General features: G+C 38.1%; 1 protein-coding gene across 1 annotated transcript in view; it reads right to left on the bottom strand.

Annotated features, from left to right (window-relative positions):
* Positions 1-15,652, bottom strand: part of TSPAN14 (tetraspanin 14) — a 42,266-nt gene that overhangs the window by 6,566 nt on the left and 20,048 nt on the right. The window contains exons 3-6 of the mRNA XM_042790116.1: positions 11,056-11,106; positions 5,274-5,420; positions 4,239-4,409; positions 1,462-1,587 (exon numbers count right to left, since the gene is read on the bottom strand). Of these exons, the coding sequence (XP_042646050.1) occupies positions 1,462-1,587; positions 4,239-4,409; positions 5,274-5,420; positions 11,056-11,106 (495 nt within the window). The remainder of the gene's footprint in view (positions 1-1,461; positions 1,588-4,238; positions 4,410-5,273; positions 5,421-11,055; positions 11,107-15,652) is intronic.

Here is a 15,652-nt window from a genome sequence, read left to right as displayed (position 1 = left end):
TCCACCAGAAATCCCAGCTGCTTCTATCACTTGGCTTTCGACTAACAAGGACTTTTTAACAGGAAGTACAGCAGCTGCACTGCCAGCATATAGAGAAGATGCCTGCATTTCCAAGAACAGTGTCACATTAGCTATTTCATGTAACACCTAAACACTGAGGTAACAGTAAAGGTACCAGACATTTATTTACACCTGCAGTGGAGAAATATGCCTTACAACTCCATCAGGTCAAGTGGTACACAACTTGCTATACTAGTCAATTAAAACAAGTAACAGCTACAAGCTACTTGAGCCCTCTCCAGTCCCAAGTCTCATACATAACCCAGCCCCAAGATGGGTTAGCCTTGAAGGCAAAACGCTCCAGTTGCAGATCCCAAGTAGGAAGACCATAAACACCTTCCAGATCATAACCCCACCTAACCCAATGACTATCTCCAAAGATGCAAAAACATTCCTTTTAAGACTTTTTGTTTTCTCTACATGAGACTTATGAAAACACATGTATTATACAATTATAACATAATTTACACAATGCATAGTGAGTTACATTGAAGTAGTAGGAGTAGAATCTCATATTAAGAGGACTCAAACATACTCATGTCTCCTTAAATACAGCACTAGCAACAGAAGAAGTTGCACTGGAGTAATACTGCTATAAATTAAAGCCAAAATTTATTACTGGATAATGCGAACATGGAATATTGCCCCAAAAGTCTTTCCTTGGTTGATGTCCAAGACAATTAAAAGGCTTAGTATAACCTACCAATGGCTATCTGTTCTGCACAAGGATTGCTGGACTGACTTTGAGCTGTAACTATTCCCTAAAATAACAAATACTATAAAACATTATATATTAGTTCCAACCTCCACATTTTGGCTGAACAGGTCAAATTCCTAAAGTTTAGTAAACAGATATAACCAGTAAAAACCTCAGTCTTGCCAAAACCAGTCAACTGACTCAAATGCTTTAAACTGAGTTAGTGCACAAGCACTTTACTAGTTGCTGTTAAAAAAAAAAAATAAAAAAAATCAGGAAATGGAGTTACTCCTACTTGTCTGACAGGGACAGTAACATTAATTCTACCTGGGTCAAATATACTACCTAAGCAGTATCTAAAACAGTGATCTGAGGTCCTTACAGGCTAGATAACAGAGGCCAGGAATTCAAGGAAACAACGCTTTGGGAATAAAAAAAAAAAAAAAAAAAAAATCAGCCACCAATACTTGCAGACTCAAGCCATACAAAAATAGCTTGAATTCCTGGTGATGATACATTTTCAGCTGTATAACAGGTTGCCACATTTGTAGTCTAAAAAGGATGGAACAGAAACAAGAGCTTTTCTGCACAAGGGTAATTTTTGATCATTTAAAAGCCCTAATCATCACACCTTATACAGGAAGTACTTCCTTTTCTACCTCTCCAACAACATCAGGGGAATACAAAGCCAGGAAACAACTTACAGCAGGATCAGGTATACAACAGGAAAAAGGAACGCCGCACTTCTCACGACTTTTGCTTTCACTGCTGCAGTTAAAGTATATGTTGAAGTCCCAGTCATCTGGACCTTGAGCACCACAGCAATGGTTCTGCAACAGATAAACAAACACCTAGCGTTTGGGGGTATTTTAGAGACCATTTATCCACTCAACAAACTCTCTGGAATTATATTTGTTCATCATCTTCACTTTCTCTAAGGCTGTGCAGAATCAATGGCAACATCTGAGTAAAAAAAAATGAGTTATCAATACTGTGGCTCTATGAAGTCAAAGTAATACATTTGGCATACTGCTTCTGGAAACGAGTGTCAGCATGACAAGCAAAATCATAAACGTTATCACTTTAGATGTAACTGCTAGATGCAATCAGCATACAACCATAAATGGTATAACAAAATAGTTTATACAAATGCTTTGTAGCCCATTATTTCCAAGTCAGCCAGAACCTGAAAAACTATGAAAAATGTTTCTTTACATTTGTGACTCCATCCTTAAATCTTCATGAATCAACAAGTTTTCCTCTCCTTGTTTACTGTGAAAAGTGGGTACAAACATTTATGAATATACTTCCTTTCTTTTAAATTAGAAGTTTTTTATATCCAAATGAATTAACCGGTAAAGTCTCACTAGCTCAAAGGTCAACCCTAGAAGTATTTTTCACATAAGTTTCTCAACCTAAACAGTGTAACAATTACCATAATTGCAGGTTGGGGAAATCCCAACATTTCAAAGAATGTTAAATTCCTGGAACTAATGAAAGCTAGTTTCTTTGTAAGCTAGGCTTTGCAGTTTACTGGCCTGGATATTTAAGGGTGCAAATCTTTCTCTATAATTTCAGTACTTGAAACGTTATACCATCACACAGATTTTCCTGGTACTCATGAAGTTTCATCCTCTTGGGATATCTCTATGTTCTCTACTCTGCCCACTACTCATCTTCACAAACCTTGTATTAACCTGTCTGCAAGACCACCAAAACTTAAAGTCAGTAAATGGATTCAGACATTACAAAGTTTGTGACAGACACGGATGGGAACAGAGAACAGAACTGTTCATGTAGTTCTCACAGGAAATACGACTAGAGCTGAACAGAACATTAAGAACAGAAAATATACCAAGGGGAAAAAAAAAAAGATTAAGTCTAATACATTTACTGTGAAGAAAACAAAGGAGGTTGATTTTTGTCATTGTAGTCCCTCCTTGCTCATACATCTATGTCTTTGTAAAAAGCCATACAGCCATTAAACATGCTAATTTACCTTAGTAAGGTACAGACTACAAGGTCACTGACAGGCCCAAAAGTAGTGTAATTAGCCAGAGCAAGGGGCTGCCTACAAAGAGCTCTCTGGGTGCCAAGGCACATATTGAAAACAGAGCAAATCAGCCTAAGGGGCATGGCTCCTTAGAAGATGGGCTTCAGTGAGGCATTTGAACACACTGCTGCACCTTGTTCAACCCTTGCAGAACTACACTTGCTAATCCAAATTGTGTACTTCCCCCCCTTCCTCAGTATTTTCAGGTATGGATCAACAGCAGCCCAATTTAGAGATTTTTCTGGTCTTTCCTTTTTCAGGTTTATTAGCTTGTAATCTGGCTAGTGAACTTTTAGTAAAATCAGCATTTTATTTTAATTGAAAAGTATTTCACTGGAGTTCAACTGTAAATCAGCTCAGCATATCAGCCTACATGACTGCACTGAAACTAGATAAAAAGAAAGAGCAACAGAGTGGACAACACTGAGACAATTACTGGTGTTGGTCACGGCCCGGAAGAGCCCTACCTTACAAACAGGTGCCTTCAGCACTGACAGCTAAAGCAAAACAGCACTGAAATTCATCCCATGCAGCTTAGTCAGAGGATGCTTCCATATTAATACACACAATGATGAATGAACAGGATAGATAAGTTGCTCATAACATACAGCTGACCAAACTGGTATCCACTCTAAAACATATTTTGCTATCAAACTGTGCTGTGAGCACAGGTATCTAAACACGATCATCTAGAAGACAGAAGACAGACAAAAACAATCTTCCCTTGTACAGAGGAAAAAATATATATAAAGGAAATAACCATTTTATCTCTTCGTGAAGTACTCATGTATGTACTCTCTTTCTCTCCATTTTTAGGGGTTTTTTTAACCACACACGAATAAACGTAAGTCACCCTCACTGGTTGTTTCCTGGGCACGACTACAAAAGCAGCTGACTGAATGAAAGCAAGGAACATAAAATTGTTTCAACCTTCCTTGACAACTGCCTTAATAGAGACTAGCATTTCCCAATTAACAAATATTCTCTTTTGCTTCACAACGAGGTGCATCTGAAGATAAAAGTCCCTGTGCTGCATCTATGTGCAGGACTGCAGTGCCTCCTAAAAATAGGAGTGAATAAGAGTGCAGACTACCAGTTCCATCGCACAATCTTTTTAGGATAAAGGTCTTTCTGTTGCTCACTTCTCACTTCAAGTTGTGCAACACTGATCAGAACAGGGGAGCAAGTCAAGAAGGTCAAAAGGCAAATGGATGCCTGGCAGAGCTTCCACATTTGCAGTTAGAAGCAGCACTGTATCTCAGAATATCTGTCCTCCCCAATGCTTTCAATGTAGAAAGAGGAAAACTGCACATCTGCAACATGGCACTGTTAGCTACAGAATATGATAAATCTGTAACAGAAAAGGAAAACTCCAAATCTACATATTCTCTTAGAATGCGTGAAAGGAGTGACAGGACATGAACTTACAATTTTCTGTAGCGAATCAATGAGATTCTGGAGATCAATATCGTCTCGGTATGATTTAATGTTATTCTCAAAGAATTCTTTGACCCTGTCCCTCACCCAATCCTGGAACAGGAAAGCCAAAACTGCCACTGCCAGCTCCAGCAGGAATATAAACAAAATTGCTCCACAGAACTGTAAAAAAAGAAAAAAGTCCCAAATTAAAAAAATATCCATTCATTTTGAATGTGTCTCTGCTTCAGCTCCACCAGAAACAGACACAGAGAATTAGGGTAAAATTCTTACTCAGTACAGATAGCCATGAGAACACAGCCTGTTAAATACGAATACAATGTAAAGAAATCCCCAAGACATGGAGTTATCTTTTTGGTTTGGTCACCTGAACCCAACAGTAAAATGAGCACCATACCACAGTCATTTCATACAACCATGAAAATATTAATAATAAATGAGAATCTGCAAAACACAGGGCTAAAGTAGTCTTGGTATTTCTTCTTGGATTGTTTCCACTTTTATAATTTTCTGTCCAGCTTAACTGTTTTCAGATCTAAAGCAAAGAAGGAGCCTCAGTATAAAAACAAATGTTTAAGAGATTTCACATCAGTCATTGAAGTCCCCAAGTTTTTGCCCACCAAACATTTAGAGGAAGTTTTTAAGGGATCTTGTTCTCCCTAAGCCACTATACCATCTCCTCTCAGTAATTGCTAGATGACTAAATATGTTCCAGAACCTCAGATTTTGTGCTACTACAGACACAATATTAGATTCTGGTATACAAATTATAACAACATCACTGTATAGCAGAATGACTGAAACAGGGAAGAAACATTTTCCAGAATGGGGAAAGCATACATAGGTTTGAACCTATACTGCTCTTAACATCATTGTTCAAAGGCTCATCAGAGGAGTAAGTTTACCATACACATTGTAACAAACCAAATTCTATGAATTCATTATTGAGGCTTGCTACTTGTTCTTCACCCATCATTTGCAACTTTCACATAAATAATAATCCACTCATATAATGATGTTACTTACAAACTTCAGAAGGCATATGTTTTCTCTCAGTGCTCCTACACAACCAGCAAATCCCAAAGTAAACATCACTATTCCCACCAGTAAGACAAGCACCACTGGGTCCAGACCATGAAGACCAGTCACCTTCGTCAAATCAGACAATACACCCTGAAAGAGAAAAAACAGAATAACAGAAAAAGGTGACCACTATAAGTGTGTTTTTCATATAACATTCCTTCTGGATGTCCATGACTTCCACATGATTCCAAATGGTTGCAAACCCTTGAGCTTGCCAACAGCAACCCACAAGGAAAAGTCATGTTCCAAAATGGTTTTTGAGAATACCAGTTTTCTTCATCATAGCAGAGGAAGTATTCATGCAAAGTTACAGCTATTAATTCTTCTAGTACATAAATCCAGTACAGTCAGCTTCTCAGATTACATTCTCCTAGGTCTATTCGCCAAACAAACTTCCACAAGATGGTGCCAAAAGCAATGCTATCACTGAATATTCATTTTGTTTCAAAGAATTATTATTGCTTAATAGTAACTTAAAATGCATCAATAGGAAGGGCACTCCAATTTCAAAGTCTTTAAAAATTAATAAAAGAATACTTCCAATCCTAATGTTTAGGTGACAGAAAGGGAGAAACATTCTAACTACAAAGTAGGTTATGGGTGACAGTTTAGGGGAGGGCAACAAAATGTTGTTTTGGTATTCAAGGCAAGCAGATTTTTTTCTCTCAACGTTGTAGTTATACCCCTTCTAACATTGTCTAGTCTCAGGAATGTTCCTCGAAAACCTCTAAAAAATACAGAAGTATACTCTAAATATTCCCCTTTCACCCCAGATAAAATTCTTACATAAAAGTTATCTATTCCCTATAAGATACTTGCAATTTGGCTAATTTAGGAGAAATATTTTATTTTTTGTTAACTATCCAGAGATACCACTTACTTTGACAATAATCTTACCTATTTAAGCCATTCTGCCTAGCTCTTAGGACAGAATTTCTAAGTTTTTGTAAATGTAATGCTAACATAGTGAAGCCTTTATTTCTAAATTTTGTTTTAAAGAAAGGAAGTTTATATACCAATTACCATTAAAATTCCATCAGATACCTGTAACACAGATTTCTCGTGTAATGTGCAAGAACAAGATGCAACATGCAAAAGACAAAAGGAACAAGCAGCTGAAACTTTTGAAGTTAACAAAGACAATTTGTAGGGACATCCAGGCAGCCTTGCAATAGTCAATGTTCATCATACACTCATCAGCAATACATAGAACATTTTAATAAGGAAACACTTTCCCGTTAAAATAGAAATAACAACAATTAACACAGTACAATATCCCATAATTACATTTACTATCTTTTGTTTTGGTTTTGTGTTTGGTTTTTTTTTTTTCTTTTTAAAGTATATTCTCAAGCTAACTACATTTACTTTAAGTGAAAGAAATCAGAGAAACTTGTAAAGTAATTCATATAAGTGGACAAATTCTGTCAAGGGAATGCAATTTCTTATCTTGCTACTCAGGTATTCATGCTACAGTTAAGTGCAAAGAATATACATTTTAAGAGAGTACCTTGGAAAAATCCCTATCACTTTGTATTTAAACACTTACTTAACAAAAATAATGTCTTCAGAATACAGCATTAGAAGAAAATATGCACATTGAAAAACTTCATCAGCTGATGAAAAGACAATGGTTTCTAGTACTACAGTGATACACAGGAGTTCATCTCTCAATGTGTTCCATAACAGATCTTGTTAGAGGTGTTAATTCAGCAACAGCAAGACAACAGTTTTTACCAAAACTGGTTGAAGGAATGAAAAGAAAAAAAAAAAATAATTGAATTGTAGAGTTCAGCGTTGCCTTGCAATATCTGGTGACTAACAAGTGAAATAATCTATTAAAAAGTGGTCACAGTTTATAGATTTCTCAGCATTCAGAAAGTCTTGGGAAGCAAAGCCTCTTCTAGTTAGTGTCACCACTGACACGCTTCCATTCTTACAAACTGTGAGACCTCACAGCTAACTATCAGACTTGGTCTACTGGGTTAGTTACGAGAGTCCCACCCCATCAGACCTTGGCTCAGACCCCACAATCAAGGAAGACATGCCAAGATCAGCTAGGCTAAATTCAGTGTCTTTGTAGGACTGATCCACTATGAAACCAAACACTGTGACCAGGATGCTGAAACTTTCACAACTATTTCCAGCCATCTCCTTCCCACATCCAAACTCAAGTTTTCTTTCAGGCAATCTCATTTGCTCAAGCAACATTTTTGGAAGAAAACTTCCTCTGATCAAAGCATGTTATGAAGAAAAATTGGCAGGAACTGGGCTCTATTATTCACCCTCAGATGTTGCTGGTTCACAACAGTTTCTTCAGGTTCACATTTGATGTTTGTAACATTCTCTCTTGAAAACAAAGTTGTGGGTGTTTTTTTGCCTAACAAAAGATGTTAAGTGAAAAATCCAGAAGGCAGGAAGTAAACAAGAGAATTCAGGGGACTATCTCATTCTCCCTTATCTCTCTAAGGATGCTTCTGCCTGTGCCATCTGCAGGATAGTAAAAGCTCTTTGAAGCCCAGGCTGATGTTTACAACAGCACCTAGATTTCCTACAGGTATACAGAAATTAAGTCTGATACCTGAAGTCAGTGTCAAAAAAATCCAAGACTAAAACTTTAAGTCTTCCTTTCAGTCAGAACAGTGAATTAAGAGTCCCACTGTACATGCTTAACTTGTTTTCCATTTTTAATGTTTGTAAGTATTTTGCCATCATGTGAATGGAGGCATGTTGCCAGCAGAAAACAAAGATAGTTTGGCTTTAAAAAAAAAAGAAGCAAACAAAAATTAAAAAAAAAAACAAACAAACAAACAAAAAAAAAAAACAAGCAAACAAAAAAAAAACACAAGCAAACAAAAAAAAAAAAACAAGCAAACAAAAAAAAAAAAAACAACAAAACACAAAACAACACCACAACCAAACAACTCTAATACAGCCCATTAACAAATGCCAAGCCAGTTACTGTTTTGAGATACACTAGGTATGGAAACTACAAAATACATCTGACAAGGACAGAGTTGATTTGTTATAACAGTTCTGTAAACTGGATGTTGACCATCACAATATTACACTGCCACCGATTGTAACACAAAAGTTAAATGCACCTATCTTTAGACTGTTTACATACCTCTGCGTACAAGTATCAGCAGACTAAAGAGCAAGTACACTTAATTACAGAATCAGGGTGAAGTTGGAAAAGACCTGCCTGACACAGGGGAGCCCAAACTGGACAGGGTACTCCAGATTCAGTCTCAAGTGTAATCTTGAAGAAGCATCTCCCTCAATCACTGGCCACATCGGTGCTAATATATCCCAGTATGCTGTTAGCCTTGCCATGAAGGCACACCTGATATTCAACTTCCTGATCAACAGGAGATCAAGGGTTTTTTTTCTTGGGGTTACTCTATCTCAGGCACAGGATTTTGCATTTGCCTTTTTTTTTTTATTATGACCTTCATAGGGGTTCCTGTCATCCCATTTCTCCAAGCTCTTGAAGTGTCTCTAAATAGCAGTCTTGCTTTGAAGTAGACTGTCTGCTCCCTCTCCGTTTCTCATTAGCCATGAACTTGCTGGAATGAAGTTAAGCTGACTAGCCCTTTCGCTTCCCAGATACTCCTTTGTGTCCTTGAAATGGTTTTACCAATAAGTACTGTTTTCCTGATGAGACAGCTCAGTGTTGTTCACTTTGCTTCTACTAACAGTTTATTGTAATTCACTTTCTCTTAGTGATTTTTGCAGTATCTCTTAGGTGACAGATATTAACATCTATCCAGTTTTTATTGTGTAGACTTTTAAAATTTTATGCAATTTAACTTTTACAGGACTGCTTAGAACAACAAAACCCAGTTATAGGATCATGAAGATAGGTCAGTTAAGATATAACAGTTAAAGAGACTCAATTTGACTCAAACAGGTAACGCACATCAGGATGAGTAACTACATATAGTATTTTCAACATTTCTCACAAACCGGCAATCGCATTTCAATATATTATCAGCTGAGAGATGCAAGGCATTTATATCCAGAAAAAGACTGCTAAAGAATCAAAGCGTAGTCCTAGGGAAAAAATAAAAGACAAGAAAACACAGAGAAGTTAAAGGGACCCAATGTACTTCACGTTGCACTGAGACAGGATGTTCAACACTCTTCTACCACCTCTAGTTTATCTTTGGGTTTACCAATGCAGCACAGCTTCTGGAATGTTTTACTCTTGCTTCCCATCTATTGCTCACCAAGATGTTTATCTGTAAACAGACAGATCCATACAGGCACTACAGCTGAAGAATCGAACTAGTATGAAAGACTGCCTACCTAGTGCAGAACAATAGAAATTAAAAATAACATACAGATTTCATGAGCCATTCAGAAGTTCAAAACCACAGGAAAAGCTTTGAAGCACTTATTTGCAAGACAGGACAGGACAGAAATAATTCAGGCAAAATTTAAGAAATAAAGACAGAAAGAGTCTGTCCTTGCCTTTTAGTAACTTTGATGTTCCATGAAGTCCATGGAGGTGGTTGTGAGCTAGTCATTTCCAACCACACAGATCATATGTGCTGCTTTACAAAAAAGAAGCTAATGTCTGAACATGAGAGAATACAAATTCAATAAAAGTTTAACACTCTCCCTAAAGGGTTGGAAAGAAAATCCTTTTATAACAACAGAACAGGAGGTAAATGCATTTGTATGGGGAGATAGGCTGCTTACCAATGCTATCACTAATCTAGTTTTGAGAATGTGTACACGCACATGGGTAACGTGGAGAAGGAGAACAAATACCTCGGCATTAAGATCATCATAAAACTCTCTCACTTCCAAAAAGTAGAAGAATCCCAAGAACTCTCTGTATGTGTGTAGCTGCTGTATACGTGCAACTGTGATTAAAGAAACATTACAGTGATGGTAATTAGTGTTCCTACTCAGCAGTAAAACTGAGCAGTGAGGGCACCTGCCCTCCACTGTTAATTAAGATGCAGATCACTAAATCTGCTAATAATTGTCACTTTTTCCTACTGCTTGCAGACAAAGTTATGCTTTTACATTCATAACAAGGGGGTGAACCATTCATTTCCATACCTATACCATCTCTTCTCTTGTAACAGGAAAACTCTGCAGATGCATGCCCGCACAGACTTCCTCTGATTGAGGAAGTGATTCAGCTGAAAGAAACCTTTGCCAAAAATAATAGTGTTATGCGGATAAATCACATTCCCCAATTTTGTTGCTCCACACAGAGACACAGTTTCTTAAGCAACTCCATGGGGAGTAAAGTGGCAGAAAACAGATAACCTGAAGATTGGAATACTTCAGAAAGTTGGTCCCAAAGATATATGCCTGTTTTGCTTGGGTTTTTTTAATATAAAAAGAGATATCTTACATTCCTCCCAAATGCTTCCTGTTTGTAATAAAAAGAGTGGGGTAGAGAAGTGCATTCTAGAAAACATGCTTTCAAGTAAGAACCAGTTCATACAGACTGTTCATAAAGATTAAATTCTCACTAGCACCCCACTCTTGCAAGTTTACATAAAAAGGTCTAAACATCAAGAGTAACAGCTTAACACCTGATCAGGGACAAGAAAGAAACTCCAGCTGAACTCAGTTTAGATCTTTTGAACATGATCCTGAGCTCAGATGCTACATTTAAACTTTGCTGCTTCCTGGGGAAGTAGTTTTACTGGGCCAGAAGAGGGCAGCCAAAGTAAGATCAGTCATTCTCTATCCTTACCTTTTCACTCCATGCCCACAGACCAGCTGCAAGGAAGGCCACCCCAGCTAGCTAAAACAGAAAGAAAAAAGTTAATTAGATATACTAATCAACACATTCTCAAAACACTTAGCCAGCAGCACTGTTGCTCAACTAAAATAAGTACTGTCTGTAATCTCAGACAAGAGTAATGTGACATTCCTCCCCATAAATCACTTGCAAAAAGGATTGAGTGTTTTTATTCCATACCATGCCTGCATTTTATAAACTGCCTTTTAAAAGTATTTCTATTTGATTATTCATGATTACTCAAGAAGCACAGTAATAAATTAACAATTCCACACAGTAACATGCAAGTGGGAGTAATCCTTGTCCCAATGACTTGTTCTAAACCTTCCTTCTGCACACTAATGAAGATTTCAGAATATTTAATGCATTTTGAGGTTTTTCCCTATTTATTAGTCCTTTCATAGTACCACCCTCTGACAGTAGCCATGCTTGAGTCTTCATAACTTCTTCGTGTCAAGGCTCATTATATTAACCTCTTTTCTAATTAGATATAGTTTATCTTCTGAAATCTTACCTTGTTTAAACCCTTTTGAATTAAGTTGAAGTAACAGTCCATCCATTTACTTTCAATAAGCCACAAATCTAATTGACAATATACAAACCCTACACCAATTCATATGTTTGTATAATAAATATTTCCAGATTATATTCATCCAAATGAAGTAAGAGATCCTTGTTCTAGCCTTTTATTCCCTTTCTCCATTCTCGGGCAGTTTGTCTTTAATATCCAATTTCAATACTCAAACTAAAATGACCTCTCTACAAACTGAAGGCAGCTCCACCTCATTGCTTAAAATGGCACTCTTACCTTGCTACGTCCATGTAACCTTAAAAGACACTCATGTGATGGACTGTGTCCTAAGAAGAACGAAGCTGGTGAAGAGTCTAGACAACAAGTCCTACGATGAGCAGCTCAGGGAACTGGGGTTGTTCAGTCTGGAGAAAAGGAGGCTCAGGGAAAACCTTATCACTCTCTACAGCTACCTGAAGGGAGGTGGTAGTGAGGTGGGTGTTGATCTCTTTTCCCAAGTAAGAAGTGATAGGACAAGGGGAAACAGCCACAAGTTGCACTAGGGGAGGCTTAGATTGGATATTAGGAAAAAATTTCTTCACCAAAAGGGTTGTTGAGCATTGAAGCAAGCTGCCCAGGGAAGTGGTTGAGTCACCATCACTGGAGGTATTTAAAAGATGTGCAGATGTGGTGCTTAGGGACATGGTTTAGTGGTGGGCTTGGCAGTGTTAGGTTTACAGTTGGACTCTATGATCTTAAAGCTCTTTGCCAACCTGAATGATTCTATATAAAGGACTGAGGTTCCTCCCCCCAGCCCAAGCCTTACACATATTGACAAGTAAATCCCAACTGAAAAAAAAAGCGTTGAGAAAGGGGCCCTTTCCTTGAGGAAATGCAGCACTTCTCATGAACTAAACAGGCATTACAGGCAATTTCCCACAGCACGGGCAAGAAGCAAAAATGGGACCCTCCTACAGCCACACAAGAAAATATATGTGTAGCTTTTAAGTACTGGTGGGTTCACTGCCTGCTGACCCTAAACTGCACTTAGAGCAGATTAAGTTGTTCTAGGTTTACTTTGCTGGGGGGAGTGAGGGAAAGGAAAACCAAAAAGGGCTGCAAGTGTCATTCTGTAAAAATTACTCAAATGGTGTTAGACGCTTCGGTCCAGTCATGAAGTATTATATGCCCTATTTTAGGGCTTAAGCACACAGATTAACCAACCAAACCCACTACCAATACACGTAAAGAGTTACAACCAGGCAAAGCAGTGCTAAATAAGTTAGATTTCCAGATGTTGCTTAATAAGCAACAGCACAATGACTGCTCATCTCAGACTCTGAATAAATTAAGAACATTTAAAGTGATGATTTGGATCAAAGCACAACTCGAAAAACAGTATTAAAAAACCACATAGATATAATCAGAATATTGATCCAGATTACCCCTAAATCTCAACCCAGTGACTTTTGGATGAAGCAGCAAAACAGGGAAAAAAGTAATTAATAATCAAACTCATATGTCATGAAGTTACACAGTGCATGCACCTGATTTATCCTTCACCCTTTCTCATTCCACATGCTCCAGGAATGCTGGGAGACAGGTGATGACAGCTGGTATAATTTGCAGTAATCAGGGTAAATTACACAGTAGACACAGCTGGATCTTTGGAAACTTTTGCTAAAGAAATGAGGAAAAAAAAAAAGAATTGGGAAGACACATCTTCCACACTCTGTATACCAACTAATGTTAGTGTAACACTAATACTGTGCTATCAAATACACAAGTAGGATTTCCTCCTCAGACTGGCTGCCTTCCATTGCAATTGCCATCTTAAATTGTAATAGATTCTTGATTAGGTAGATATTTCACTAGCATGTTTCATTCTCACCTCTGAATACCAACATTGCTCTCATGTCTTATAAAACATTCATTTTCACAAAACTACACTATTTTTGCCAAGTTATTTCCATGATCAGCTCTGCAAACTATCTACAAGAGAGTTTATCAGCAGAAGAACTCACAGAATCAATGTGGATAAATCCAAAACTTCATTCAGCTAAGACATAAGTGATTAAAAATTTTCACTAGAATCAGCCAAACCACATACGTTAGGTTTCTATAGGAAAAGACAGTGAAGTATGATGTACTTGCAGAAGAAACAAAGCCATCAGCCACCACATTTACAGGCACAATTACCAAGACAACCAATTTGTAAGGAATTAAAATGGCAATTATTTAACCAAAAGAGATTTATTTGCTTTAAGTATCATGTGCAAGATAACTTTTAAGTGCCTTATTGAAACCCATTGTAAAACACAGCATTGTGATAAACTACCTCAGAAGTTAGTTAAGCATGCTTGAGCACAGTCAATACTGAGTTCTACAGAGAATTAGCACCAGCAAAATACCTTCTTTACCACTCTTGCCCAGAGGAATTGAAGTGACTGCTATGAGGCAGACCAGAAAACTGATCCAATCTGATCTGAAAGAGAAGTTTTAACCTTCACCAGTTCACTGAACTAACTGGCCACATGAATGGGAGAATACGCAGCTGAGAAGTAGCAATGCTAACTAAAGTGTTCCCAGGGTGAGAGTGAGCAAGCCAGCTATTTCAAGTGAAGCATTTTGAAATTCGCCTTTCACCACAATCTGGATGATGTGTAAGCAAAAACTGGACTACCCAATTCACTCCTACGCCATAGAGTCATTTAAGCCATATACTGCATGAAAGGTTAGATGGAAACATACACAAAGCAGCAACTGTACCCCTGTGAACAGGAAACCAAAACTAGTAACCAGCATTTGGTCATTTCCTGCTTTAGAACTGAAAAATCCACATCATTAATATATTGCATCAAGCTGTAAACTCTGATCAGGAAAAGTACAATACTGACGCCAACTCACAGACACTGTGCACAGGACCACTTAGCTTAAGCACCATCTGTTCCCAACCACACTTTGAATTCCTTTGACTATGCTATTAGAATCATCCTACTGAGAAAATGGGTCTATTTTATTTCTCAAATCTAGGTTGCCGCTAAACATAATGCTTGCAAGACAACCCTTGCACACAAACGGATTTCGTGTCAGCCAGCCTCAAGGTCTCATCGGAAGCAATGGGAATGCATTCTTATTGCGCTCAGGTTTTGTAAGCACGAAGTGTTACTCTTGCAGAGAACACTCTGAAAGAGTTTTCCACTCCCTGGACACTCCTATTTTACATTGTAGCTCCACCCATACTGGAGCAATGAGGAGCCTACAAGCCCTTCCTTCCTTCCTACCCTTCTCTCTTCCCAGGCTTCCCCTGTCAGGGTCAGAAAACCACCTGGCGGTAGATTCTTTCCTCTTCCTGACACAGCTTTGTGATTTTAGATGTTCCTGAAAAACAACATACGCTGCAAAAGCCAAGAAAATCTTGTATCTTCTACTTTTCAAAAATGAGCTCAAAATTCTTTTCCAGAATTTAAGAGATGTTTTTGTCCTTTATCATCATGTTCAGGACAAAAATGCCACATTTCCTATAGCATGAGGGAAAAGTTTTATTTTTTTTTCTCCAAAGCCCCTTAATAGCCACACAAAAAGCTACAGAGCATTAGAAGATAAATCAGGATGACAGCAACTAAAAGTTATTTTACCCTCTCCTCTCAATTCATCTAAGCGACAGTGAGCTCACATGCAACCTAAAAGGTTTTGGCAGAGCAGACATGCAATCCCTTACCTCACTGAAGGTGCAACTCCTGGACTACACCAAAAAAAAAAAAAAAAAAAAAAAAAGAATCTTTCAATTGGAGACAAAGCAGCAAGCACCAGAGGCAGGTGATTGAGGCACCACCTTTTATTCCCTGGGCCTTCCCAAGTGCAAGCTGGAAGGCACAGAGCAGTGCTGCACCCCAAGACAGGGCACCCCTGCACTCGCCCTGGGGTCAGTTGTCCACCCCTTGTCCCTTCCCACCACTGGGGTTTTCACAGGACTCCTGCAAAATGACTCACAACAGAAAACTGCCAGCACCAAGCTCTTCACCTTGTACTACTGTA

The sequence above is a fragment of the Tyto alba genome, unplaced genomic scaffold (genome assembly GCF_018691265.1).
Source record: "Tyto alba isolate M040663 unplaced genomic scaffold, T.alba_DEE_v4.0 Super-Scaffold_1, whole genome shotgun sequence".
NCBI classification, from domain to species: Eukaryota; Metazoa; Chordata; class Aves; order Strigiformes; family Tytonidae; genus Tyto; species Tyto alba.
Note: the sequence above shows the minus strand (reverse complement) of the source record. Positions and strands in the feature narration are given on the sequence as shown.